This window comes from Fonsecaea pedrosoi (genome assembly GCF_000835455.1).
Source record: "Fonsecaea pedrosoi CBS 271.37 unplaced genomic scaffold supercont1.5, whole genome shotgun sequence".
In the NCBI taxonomy this organism is placed as follows: domain Eukaryota; kingdom Fungi; phylum Ascomycota; class Eurotiomycetes; order Chaetothyriales; family Herpotrichiellaceae; genus Fonsecaea; species Fonsecaea pedrosoi.
Window position 1 is genome coordinate 494,374 of NW_013550611.1, and position 12,142 is coordinate 506,515.

The 12,142-nt window shown below is 53.8% G+C and overlaps 5 protein-coding genes across 5 annotated transcripts; 2 read left to right on the plus strand and 3 right to left on the minus strand.

The window, feature by feature from the left end:
- Nucleotides 1-552: 552 nt before the first annotated feature.
- Z517_07649 (uncharacterized protein) lies at nucleotides 553-2,504 on the plus strand (the record flags this gene model as incomplete). The annotated part of the gene is made up of 4 exons (XM_013426170.1): nucleotides 553-1,185; nucleotides 1,246-1,453; nucleotides 1,540-1,724; nucleotides 1,779-2,504. The coding sequence occupies 4 exons, from the start codon at nucleotides 553-555 to the stop codon at nucleotides 2,502-2,504; spliced, it is 1,752 nt and encodes a 583-aa protein (XP_013281624.1).
- Nucleotides 2,505-3,090: 586 nt separating this feature from the next.
- Z517_07650 (uncharacterized protein) lies at nucleotides 3,091-4,944 on the minus strand (the record flags this gene model as incomplete). The annotated part of the gene is made up of 4 exons (XM_013426171.1): nucleotides 3,091-3,258; nucleotides 3,398-3,842; nucleotides 3,938-4,321; nucleotides 4,388-4,944. The coding sequence occupies 4 exons, from the start codon at nucleotides 4,942-4,944 to the stop codon at nucleotides 3,091-3,093; spliced, it is 1,554 nt and encodes a 517-aa protein (XP_013281625.1).
- Nucleotides 4,945-5,942: 998 nt separating this feature from the next.
- Z517_07651 (uncharacterized protein) lies at nucleotides 5,943-6,874 on the plus strand (the record flags this gene model as incomplete). The annotated part of the gene is made up of 4 exons (XM_013426172.1): nucleotides 5,943-6,078; nucleotides 6,134-6,347; nucleotides 6,395-6,500; nucleotides 6,554-6,874. 4 exons carry the CDS (start codon nucleotides 5,943-5,945, stop codon nucleotides 6,872-6,874), a joined length of 777 nt encoding a protein of 258 aa, XP_013281626.1.
- Nucleotides 6,875-7,493: 619 nt separating this feature from the next.
- On the minus strand, nucleotides 7,494-8,857 carry Z517_07652 (uncharacterized protein; the record flags this gene model as incomplete). The annotated part of the gene is made up of 2 exons (XM_013426173.1): nucleotides 7,494-7,910; nucleotides 7,967-8,857. 2 exons carry the CDS (start codon nucleotides 8,855-8,857, stop codon nucleotides 7,494-7,496), a joined length of 1,308 nt encoding a protein of 435 aa, XP_013281627.1.
- A 1,223-nt stretch (nucleotides 8,858-10,080) lies between these two features.
- On the minus strand, nucleotides 10,081-11,602 carry Z517_07653 (uncharacterized protein; the record flags this gene model as incomplete). The annotated part of the gene is made up of 3 exons (XM_013426174.1): nucleotides 10,081-11,145; nucleotides 11,227-11,307; nucleotides 11,555-11,602. 3 exons carry the CDS (start codon nucleotides 11,600-11,602, stop codon nucleotides 10,081-10,083), a joined length of 1,194 nt encoding a protein of 397 aa, XP_013281628.1.
- Nucleotides 11,603-12,142: the final 540 nt, after the last annotated feature.

The window sequence follows — 12,142 nt, forward strand, 5'->3', positions numbered from 1 at the left end:
AAAAACTTGACTCAGGCAGTGATTATCCCATGGCGACGATGACACAAGAATAGAACGGGTCTGCCGGCTGTTTTGGTGTGAGTGTAGAAGATGGAAAACAGTGGAAACCAGAGATATGCTGGAGTGTGAATCAAACGAAACCCGCTGCTTCAATTCGCCCCTCCCGGAACTCTTTGGAGCTGCAGTAATTCTCGCAGATAGACACCCTGACACCCAACCTTTTTCTCCCACGGGGTCAAGAGCCGACGATGCGGGGCCCCCACAGGCTCCGCAATACGAGCCTCTAATTGTCCCCGTGTCGTTTGTCGAATGGCAGAAATGCCGATTTAAGCGAGATCTTCCCCCACAAGAGGCTCCGTGCCGTACTAAGCCTCGTTCCGTCCAGGTTCGGCACATGGACGAGGCTTTCCATACTCAAAAAAAAGAAAGAAAAAAATACACATAAGAATGGGTGGCTTGGGGGGAGGGGAGAGGGACGAGATATATCGGACGAGGATTCTCTTTCTTTGTGCAAACATCCCCATCAAAGGACTTTTTGAGATCTTGCCAGAAATGACTTCTGATCTTCCCATCCTTACTACCACCACGAATGGTAACTCCACCGGCCGAGTACCTAATGGCACGGCATCCCGAAACGCAGGTGACCCTTTGGTGCTGCCACCGGGGGTCGATTCGAAACAGTTCCACACCTTCATCCGCCGCGTGCAGGACATTGTTGGGCAGGAGAATGTCACCATTGTCACGTCGCCCGGAGTGTCGGACGAGGAAAGCTATCTGAACCCGAGCAAGACGCGCGACATATTCCACATCCTCGACGAGGATTACTTTGTCAGTTCGGCCACCGTGGCCCCGCGCAACGTCGCCGATGTTCAGGCCATCATGAGACTGTGCAACGAATTCGAAATCCCTGTGTGGCCCTTTTCCATCGGCAGGAACGTCGGCTACGGTGGTGCCGCCCCCAGGGTACCCGGGAGTATTGGCCTCGACATGGGAAAGAACATGAACCGAGTTATCGAGGTCAACGTCGACGGTGCCTACGCCCTGGTCGAGCCTGGGGTCACGTTCCAGGACCTCCACGACTACTTGGTCAAGAACAACCTGCGGGACAGGCTGTGGGTGGACGTCCCAGATCTGGGCGGTGGATCGGTTTTAGGGAACACACTAGAAAGAGGAGTTGGCTACACCGTTCGTATTCATGACCTTTCGAAATTTGAAGGGGTTCCGTGTGGCTGATCGAGATAAAAGCCTTATGGTGATCATTGGATGATGCATTGTGGCCTCGAGGTGGTTCTGCCGGACGGGACTCTTCTGCGGACCGGGATGGGGGCGCTTCCCAACCCAGACGCTGATCCGTCGCTTCCACCTCAAGAGCAGCCAAGTAACCAGGCGTGGCAACTGTTCAACTATGGATTCGGCCCGTACAACGACGGCATTTTCACGCAGTCATCTCTCGGTGAGTGTCAAATGCTCCAGAAGAGAAGGAGAAGAAGAATAAGCCAGCCACAGAGACGACGCAATGCCACTGACACTTCAGAACAGGAGTCGTTGTCAAAATGGGCATGTGGCTCATGACCAATCCCGGCGGATACCAATCCTACCTGATCACTTTTCCCAACGACAAAGACCTTCACCAGGCGGTAGAGATCATCCGCCCATTGAGAGTCGGTATGGTTTTGCAGAACGTACCCACGATACGACATGTCCTCTTGGACGCTGCAGTCATGGTAAGCCGTGGATGATGGCCATCCCGAGAAAAGCTGGCTCAATTAAATGACTAGGGTGACCGTAAGAAATATTCGCAATCCGACAAGCCCCTCACCGACCAAGAAATCGACGCGATCGCCGCCGAGCTCGGTCTGGGGAGGTGGAACTTCTACGGCGCGCTGTACGGACCGGCGCCCGTTCGAGAAGCCATGTGGCAGGTGGTCAAGGCGTCCTTCTCCCAGATTCCGGGGGCCAAGTTCTACTTCCCCGAAGACATGCCGCAGAACAAGGTCCTCCAGATCCGGGACAAGACCCTCCAGGGGATCCCCACCGTGGACGAGCTGAAATGGGTCGACTGGCTCCCTAACGGCGCACACTTGTTCTTCAGCCCGATCGCCAAAGTCGGCGGGGACGACGCGGTCGCGCAGTACGAGCTGACCCGCCGACGGAGCGAGGAGTTTGGGTTCGACTTCATCGGCACCTTTGTGATCGGCATGCGCGAGATGCATCACATCGTGTGCATCGTCTTTGACCGCAAGAACCCGGAGCAGCGACAAAAGGCCCACAAACTCATAGCCACGCTGATCGACGACGCGGCGAAACGGGGCTGGGGCGAGTACCGGACACATCTCGCCCTAATGGACCAGATCGCCGCGACGTACAGCTTCAACGACAATGCCCAGATGAAGTTGAACGAGACCATCAAGAATGCGCTGGATCCGAAGGGCATCCTGGCTCCCGGGAAGAATGGCATCTGGCCGCGATCGTACGATAAAAATGCCTGGAGAATTAATGTCTGAGGACAGTGGATCGTAGATCAGAGCTGCATATAACATACTTTACATATATGTCCATGCATGCCGTGTGTATATCTACAAGAACAAGTCCAAGGACGTGACGTGAAGGGGGAACTAGGCCAAGGTGAGGCAGGTGGTATCAAGTCGGCACTGCGAATCACTTGTTTTCAGGGGGTGTTGCAGTGCCGTCGCCCAGGTCAATGTCCATGTACAGTAGCCGTATCTGCTGAACAAGCTACCTAAGTACATTGACGATCTGGAGGTATCATGATTAGAAGGATCCAGGCAATCATACTTGGACACGTAATTTTATCACGATACCAGCAGGGCCATTTGCATAGAGACACACTCCCGGCACGTTACTCTGTCTTCTCAAATTCCACCTATGCAACTTATGTACTCAATCTTTCCTGCTCGTCGTTACATATAGCCATGCTACGGCACCATCTCAAAGTAGTCCATCTCAAACTAAACCCGACGTCTACACTGAAGGTTGGGTGAGATGCCTGCACCGAAGTCCTAGAAAAAGGGCAGGTAGAGCCTCAATCATGTCTCGGGCCCTTCAAACGAACATCAGAAAAATCAAAAATCAATTCGACAGCGCGACACGCTCCCTTCGTCGCCTGGCCCGCGCAATCAGCCCGGTCTGCTTGTTGAACCAGAAATTCTGCGTGTCCCACGGCCTGTCCGTGGCCAGCTCGAGGTCAAACGTCCGCAGGAGCTGCGGGACGAGTTTGTGCAGCTCGCTCAGAGATATCTGTTTGCGGGAGAAGGAAGTTAGTCAGTGGTACCTTTACCATGTCGTCTTTGTTTCTTGAATGGAGTTCTTTTTGACCCAAGAAAAAGGAGAGGAGAGGGCGAAAGGGACCAAAGAAAGAGTGTCTGGGAGGACATACATTCTTGCCAATGCAGGTCCTCGTCCCCGCCCCAAAATGGAGCATGTATTTGTCCATGGTTTTGGCGTCGGCGGACAGCCAGCGCGAGGGCCGGAACTCGGCAGCGTCGGTGCCAAAGATCCTCTGGTCATGGTGGACGACAGCGGCGTTCATGCCGACGCGATACCCGCCCGGGATGACTTCACCGCAGAGCACCAGGCCGCCCTCTGGGGCCACGCGGGGCATGGTGAGGCCGACGCTCGGGTGGAGACGCATCGCTTCCTTGATGCACGCGCACAGGAGCGGGAGCGTGACCGCCTCGGAGTACTGGATCGGGTTGCTGAGGAGGCCGTGCTCGTCCGCGTCGTCAATCTCGGCCGTGACCTCCTTGTACACGGTCGGGTTCTTCAACAGGTGGTAAATGACAGACCGCATGGCGATGGCGGTGGTGTCGGAACCGGCAAAGCTACAAGCAGAGAGGTCTCTGTCAGTATGGACGCGCACAAGCTCTTGCAAGATATGAAGCAAGGACTAGTATGGACAAGACAAGACAAGACCAACATTGCTACATAAGATTCGTACTGAATCTCCCCCACTTTGAAGTCGTATTTCTCCCCTTTCTCCTGGGAGATGTCAAAGAGCTGCTGCAGGAGGTCTGTCCGGACGTCCTCGCTGCCCGTCGACAAAGCCTGCAGCCTCCTGTTGACACAGTCACGCGCCGCCTGAGCGATGTGGTCAATCGCCTTCAGCGCCTTTCGGACCGTGGGACTGAGCAGCGAGGTGCCTAGTATAAAAGGTCGCATGTAACTCGGCGCCAAGGCCGTCTCGGCGAGCACGGGGAGCAGCGCGTCGAGGGACTGGATATAGGACTCGTAGTCGGTGCGGTGCTCCATGAAGCCGAACATTTTGCCAAAGTACAGCTCGCCGACGACGTCGAAGGCATACCTATGTAGGTGCAACGGGATTAGTGTGTCTGCTCTGACCTCTTGGAAGGACGGGGGGAAGATTCACATCTGCAGCCATTGTCCGAGATCGAATGCTTCTCCTCGGTCGGCAAACTCCCCAACACGCTGCATGAAGAGGTTGGAGCAGTTGTCAATGTAGCGCTCCGACCGCAGCACGTTCGACAGACTGTACACATGACTGATGATCCGTCTCCGCTGGGCGTGGAGTTTCTCGTCCGTGTTGCTGAAGTGGTCCGGGTATTTGCTGAACGACTTGTTTCCCCAGACAGGGTAAAAGTCAGACTTTGACAGCGCGTTCGTCGTCCGGTAGATGTGTGGGATCGCCTCCGGGTCGGCACAGGCGATCTCATTCGGGGCGATGCGGATCAGAGGCCCGTATTTCCTGTGCAGCTCGCGTTGCACGTCTTGCATCTTGCCGTGCGAGGTCTGGTGCATGATCCATAGTCTCGAGACGGACGCGAGGAAAGGGCCCGGGATCTTGGCCAGGGGATGCAAGGTCCTGCAATAGACGATCCAACCGAGCAGATAGAGCACCGCAAGGCTTGGAAGAAGTGCCCAGGGCAGCATAAAGGGAGCGGTATATCTGAAAGGGTCGGAAAGCATTTTGGATGATTGCAGAGTATTATCTGTACCATACAAAGAAATGAAGAAGTCTGGAGGAAGAGGAAGAAGGGGAGAAGAAGAAGAGGAGGAGGAGCGGAAGGAACAAAGTATTCAGCTCCCGACATTGTACACTTATTTACCTCTTCAGTGACCCAGAGGTGTTGGTTGGACACATAGTATTCGTAACTCGTACAATGGTCCGGGATCGACTGGTACTCCACGTCTTTCCCCGGATCTTTCCCTCCACATCAGCCCGGCACTTGAGGGAGAGTCGACCTTCTGCTCCAAGTTGTGCCTGGCGGTAGCAAAAGATCCCTCTAGACCATCCCTGGCAGGTAAAAAGGTGGTCGCCGGTGTACTGAGTGGGTGTGCTTCGGCATCAGCATCCTGTCTTGAGCTCTTGCGCGAGCTGCATTTGAAACGAGACCGCTAAAGCCAGGAAGTTCGGAACGGGACAAGACAGTTTCTGGGCCTTCGTGAAAGATTCTGCCTGAGCGCAAGTGTGAATCTCTGACGTCCCCTAAGTCGATGAAAGCAGTACACTTTCCCCGCAATCCTTTAGCTGTCTTCATAGACGGACCAACAGCAGGGTCAGGATCCTCTTCGTGTTTTGTCTTGGAGGCTCACCACTACCCGGTACGGGAACCGTACTCATAGACCTGCCAACACGTAGCCAGAGAGACAGACAACTATGCAACTTCGATACACAAGGATCATAGAGCCTCGGGATTTGTCCCCCTCAAAAGGTTCCACTCTCCCCCCACATGGACCTCCGTGCCGAGATTAATATTGTTGCCGATATAATAGTCGCCGTCCTTGGTATTGGAGCCTATGTAGGTAGTTGATAGATCTACTGTAGCTAGTTCTCACATACTTTTACACTTTTTTTCACGTGGGCGAGCAGGCGAGGTAATGTCGCCAAGCCACGTGATCAAAGCTTGGCCCCGCGCTGTCAAAGGCTGAAATCGCATGCCGAGTCACCTTTCATTAGCACCACCATGACGACCCTACAGAGCCCGTCGATTTTGCTCCAGCCTATTGACAAGTGGACTCCACATCATCTCAACTTTCTACAGGTGGACGACGGCCAACCTTTCATATTCCTGAGTGATATCACAATAGAAACGGATCAAGGTACATGGTACAATCTCTGCCCCATGCGCGATGAATTCTGACTTGCGATCTCAAGCCGACAATGAATTCCTAGAATATTTTTTGATTCCCACTCAAGATGTGCTCAACTTCCCCCACTGCCGTTCTAGATATCGAACCAATCCTTTCCGTCGGGTTTTCAGCCATCTCCATCGAGTTGTCGAAGTCGCGGACGATCCTTCCGTACAGATAGGTCTTATTGAATCTCTTGTGGAGGTGCTGTTGAGTTTCAGCCCCAGGCGCGCTGTACTGTATGGGACACAGCTGAGAAAATGGACGACACTGATGAAATATGTAGAGTCACAAAAAGAGCCGAACCTCTAAAAATTGGAGGCCTACGAATCAAGTGCGATGGACTTTTCATACAAGACCAGCGGACACTCGTCCCGGTGGCGACATTCTTGGTAGGAAGAAACCAGGTTCCACGGAAGAATATCCTTCTAAGCACAGACTGCAGGCTTTAAGGGGGTCTGATGACGACAAGATTCGCGAAATTCAACAAATCCTTGCCCAAGCAATTCTTGCGTTCACTCAACGACCCGAGATGGATGAATTTATTAGCTTTGTGGTGTGCTCGACCGGAGCGACGTTGTACTTGGCCAGTGCCCATGTCACCCGAGGCTACATCGAATCTCTTCGCAAATATCAACGACCGAGCCTACGGTTACAAGTCTGTCGCTCTGCAGTCTACGAACTGGAGATTTCGGATGGTAGGAAGGACGTAGCGATGCTTCTGCTGAGGATGCTGAAATACTTGGACGAGAGAAAACTGCCATAAAAGACTTGGATTCCACAACGACCCCTGCCGCGTCCGCAAATCATATCCCTGAGATCTGCCCACAAACAAGCACTCACTTATCGGCATTGTTGGGCTATGGAGATGGGAAAGATACGACTCCTTTATGTCTACGACGGTCAAACATACGACAGTACCGTGGGTGCTGGCGACCAAGGCATGTTGGTCTTTTCATCCACCGAGCTCTAGGGACTGAGCAGTGGCTTGGCCTAGAAGTTCAGCCGCCTCTTGACCCAGTGGACGCGCTGTCCACTCTCCCGTCTCGCTACTGGGTCGATGGATTCTGCCTGCGCTTCGCCTTTTGGCCTGGAAGCGAGTAAGTTGGCTCAGCACTCGACGACGTCCTTAATAACCTTGATGGAAGCGTACACGTTGTCGAGGCGAACAAACGTTGTAGCCAATAGGAAACCTCCCCCTAGAATGACATTACCCAACCAGGAACAGAATCTTCCGTTCGAGACCGCTGGGCCTCAGTCAGGGGGTTGATACGTCGATCAGATCGATTGAGACATCTACACATTACATCAGCACCCACACAGAGTCAGCGAGCGATAAGTGCCAGAGAGCAGACATGTCCGCCTTTGTAAAAGGCACCTTGGGCTCAAGAAATGGAAGAAAAGGACTCCTCACCTTGTGGCACTGGTACTTGGTCAGCCCCAACTTCCGGGTGGTCCCTCATATTCCAATACTCGGCAAAACTAAACGTCGCATCCTGGAGAGAGACGAGGTTCCCATGATCGTCCCATTGAATATTGTCATGCACCCATAGGGGGTCCGCACGATTGGTGTTGGCAATAGCCTGGACCAGGCAGATGTCGATGACCTTTTCCTGTCCACCCTGCCTCCAGAGGCAAAAGCAATGGCACGAGAAATCCGTGCGCCACTGGTCTGTCTCAACGAGTCTGGATTGGTCGAACGCGGCATAGAAAGGATTGTTGCAGGGAGCATTCGTCCCAATCAGGACGCTGGGCTTGATAAAGCCCCAGGGTCGGACTTCGCAGGTTCGAGTCTCAAAAAACTATCAAGGGGTGAGATCAAAAGCGTCTGGGCTTTCTTTTTTTCAGGTACACTCACATCGATTTCGCGGCCCGTTTGCAGATCCGTCCGCCTGCCGAATGATTTGAATGCGTAGTTGACAAATGCGCCCAAGTCAAAACAGTTACAGCTTGGGTGATATTTACTCAGCATCGAACCCAAGAAGAAAACTGACCCACGAAGATAGGATGGAGCACCTTCAAGTGAGTCATAGGTAAGACCTGATCCGGCAAAGTCCCAGAGTTGTTGAACGACATGTGCAACTAGGACGATTTTCACATCCTCCGGAGAAAGGGTCGTGGAAGCTATGTCGCCATACTCGGGGATGGTCAACTCGATCAATTCAAATACGTGAGCCGGAATACTCTCCTTGTCGGGTGAAAGGGCACTCGGTTTGGCTATGTGGAAGCTCGGATCGCCCAAGAAGAAGTAAATTTCCAGTGGCACCTGGCATCGAGCAACCACCAGCGTGGGTGGTCCAACCTCATACAAATCCCAGATCCAAAGTCCCGTGGCCTTGAACGGGAAATGCACCTTGTCCATCTTGCCATACAGGAAGGTCGTGTCGAGTTTGGTCTCGCCTCCCGTCGCACCGCCATCTAACTGGAACTGACGGCTGGTAATCGGATAGCTGTGTGTCTCTCCCGGATCAGGGATGACCGGTGGTCGCCTGTCATCCTTGATCGAACTGCCGCGAAGATAGTAGCGATGTACCCCGGGAGGAACAGTAATCTGCGCTGAGATTTGCAGAGGGATGGACACCTCGTTCTCTTCATCGGGGATCAGCTTCAAAGCAATCGGGTGCCGCTGATTGGAGTCATCGTAGATCACAGTTGGCACTTGACGTGGGGCCTGTTCTCCGACCCTCCAGATTGCTTGATGGGCGGCGTGGGGGACGGTGGCGATTTGAGTAATTGAGAAGCCGTTCATTATGCTGAGTGTGCGCACGAGACAGCTGCTGAAAAGCCAAAAGGAATCCTGGTAAATGGTATTCCTAGAACAGTCAATTTGGTCTGAGAGTCTCGAAGACAGCTCCGAGGGATAATCTCCTTGCTTCAGATATGATTGCTTCGGAGGAAGTGTGAGAGAGACAGAAGGGGGGAACCAGCAGGGAAAATACCGTCGAGGTCGGGGCCCGTGCCGCTGAGAAGAAGAAGAAGCTCAATATTATGCACATGGCACGAGGCGCTGCTGCTCATGATGCGAAAGACACCCCAGGGTAGACAGGCAGCTGCCCACCCCCTCCTGGTGTCCCCCTCGTTCCATCCCAAACCACTCTCTTTTCTGGTGTGAGAGTCGAAGTTGAGATTTATTGGACAGCAAGCCGGAATATGACCTTGTCAGAGACCAAGTCAACAATCTCTGCGCCCGACTCGAGTGAGTTGAGTCAAAGTGAGGCTGAGGCCCCTCGCTGGAATAGGTCAGACCAGTGTGACAAGTGACTTATACTAGCCATGCACGCCAACCTCGAGCACGAAGCAGACAACGTCCAGACTGCCATCGACCCAGGCCAACGCAGACTCACTGGACCTTTCTGTGTAACTTGAGCAGAAGCCTTGGGTTAGCGCGACGACGGCGACGGCAGCGGTCGCAGCACCACCGACGTGCTGGGGGCTCCTGGTTTGATTCGTGGTCTCCTTCCACGCAGGGACGCTAGTTGGAGCGCAAACGGACAAAGGGATGCAAGTGACGGGATGAACAAATCCGATGCTCCGTGGGATCCATGTTCGATTTGAGCCTCACCAGTATGCAAGTTGACCTTGGGCTTGACTCGGTCTTCGCCTATCTATCCGTGTACTGTACCCGGATACACATGTTTCCGAGTACCAAGCAGGAGGTGCCAGGGTGCCAGGTCTGTAAAGCCAGTCGGGAACCGTAGATATCGACCTTATGTGACAGGATTATTCAGCGGTAAAAGAAAAAGGCAATAGGGCACTACGAGTAGTGGAATTCGAGACTACAAGGCAAGCAAGTTGCTTGTTTAGAAGCCTTTGCAGACGGGGGCATACGTAGAATACCATAGCTACCGGGCGTACATACATCTCGAGACCCAAAGTAATCAATAGTGGTGGCGACAGGGGAGGTTCTTGTGTTGTCAATACGCCCATGGTATTAATAGCCTCCGCGTCATACACCTCCTCAGAACTTTTCTTTTACACCTTGTCCGCAATGGACTGGCCAGTCTGCTCGCCGGGCATCTTGAAGACAATCTTATGGACCTTGCGGGCCTCAAAGTCCTTGTAGGCCTGGGGCGCGTCCTCGAGGGACATGGTGCGGCCGCACAGGAAGGCGACCTTTTTCTGCTCCTTGACCAGGATGTCGAGTGCGTCCTCAAAGATGCTGCGCACGGGGCAGCGGCCAAAGGCCATGGTGACGTTCTTGCCGTAGCACAGCAGGCCGTTGAGCGGGATCGTCTCCGTGTGCACGCCGATGGACGAGATCTGGCCAAACGGCCGGATCATGTCAAAGGCTAGCATGAAGGCGTCGGCGTGGCCCACCACCTCGAGCACCACGTCGGCTCCGCGTCCGCCGCTGGCCGCCTTGATCTTCTCCACTGGATTGTCGTTCAGGTTGATCGGGATTGCCCCAATCTTCTCCGCCTCGGCCAGTCGTTCCGGGATCGAGTCAATCGCGTACACCGTCTTGACCATGGTCAGCGCGCACGTAATGGCGCAGATACCCACGGGCCCGCACCCGATCACCACCGTCGTGAACTCGTCGCGGTCACGCTGCGGGAGGTTCTTCAGGAAGCGCTGTGCCGCGAAGTACCCCGTGGGGAAGATGTCGGCCATGAGAACGAGCATCTCCTCAGGAATTCCTGTGGTGATGATACACACGTCAATGAGAAAAGCTCGCTTTTCAAGGAAAGAAAAGAACAGCTGGTGCTCAAAGAGGGAGAGAGAATACTCACCAGGCGGAGCTTTGACCAGAGTAGTATTCGCCAACGGCACCCTCACGTACTCGGCTTGTCCGCCATCGATCGCGTTGGCCGGGACCGAGTTACCAAACAACTCGCCTTTGCTGCACCGACTGGCCTGTCCGCGCACGCAGTAGTAGCATTCCTGACAGGCCGTGTAGAAGGGAACCACGACCTTGTCGCCAATGTTGAAGTTGGTGACGGCGTCGCCTTTCTCGGCAATGGTCCCCACAAACTCGTGACCGCAGATGAAGTTTGGCGGGCACTTCAGATGGCCTCGGTAGAAATGGAGGTCCGAGCCCTAAAAAGAAATGCGAGAGAGATGTTCAATATGAAGACGATCGTGGGTTCAAAAGAGGAATGGCGGGTAGGAATCACTTACGCATAGAGCAGTCGAAGTGACCTTGAGCACGGCGTCGGTCGGCTTCTGGACCTTCGGGGTAGGTCTGTCTTCCACCTCGACCTACAACGCGAGAAACGAAACATCAATACCAGTCAGGTTTTCGGCTTTCGCCCGCGAGTTGAACAACACATTTTGGAGGCAGGCAGTAGATCCAGATCCAGCCAAGGACCCTCGAATCCCATGGAGGAAAAATGTTCTGACAAGGCAAAGAGATCCCCAAAGCCGCTTCCGGGAAAGCGACCTTTTCTGGTCGTTGATCGAGCCAAGGCTTGCAAAAGAAGCAGTGATTGGTTTCTTGCCTACTTACATGGAAGTCACCCTTCAGGACGACGGCACGCATTGTAGCTGGAGGCATTTTGGGGAATGGCGACGAGGGGTTCTCTCTTAGCTTCTCCTGCTTCAGCTTTCGCTCACTGTCGTGCTTGCCGGGTGTGAGAATTGCCTTCGACGTAGATCAAAGTCGAGTGAACCTAGGATCGGATCTAATGCGAGGGGGAGGAGGTGGGGAGAAAAGGGAAATAGCTTGAGAAGAGCCGAGCAAGTCGTTCTCCGGGATGCAAAACTGCAATGCTTGTTACTGCTCTGGGACGAAGCCTAGTCGCTTAAAGGGATCTTGACGTGCCTGGGATGTCGAATGTCGAGACGTAAAACGTAGATTATATGAAGGTGAGAATGTGGGCTGCTGTCGTCTCGATCGAAATCGTCATGAGACTTGCTTCTCCTCGTTTTTTGTTTTCCGCTTCCCTCAACCATTGCCCGTTCCCCCTCCCCTTTAAAATGCCACATCCGATCCTTCTCTACTCTCGGAGAAGCGGGGGTTCTTTTTCGTTCAAGCGAGTTCCCCGCCCGTGCAACCGTTGGTTTTGGGGGGCGAGTCGTGCCGCGGCAATGCGAT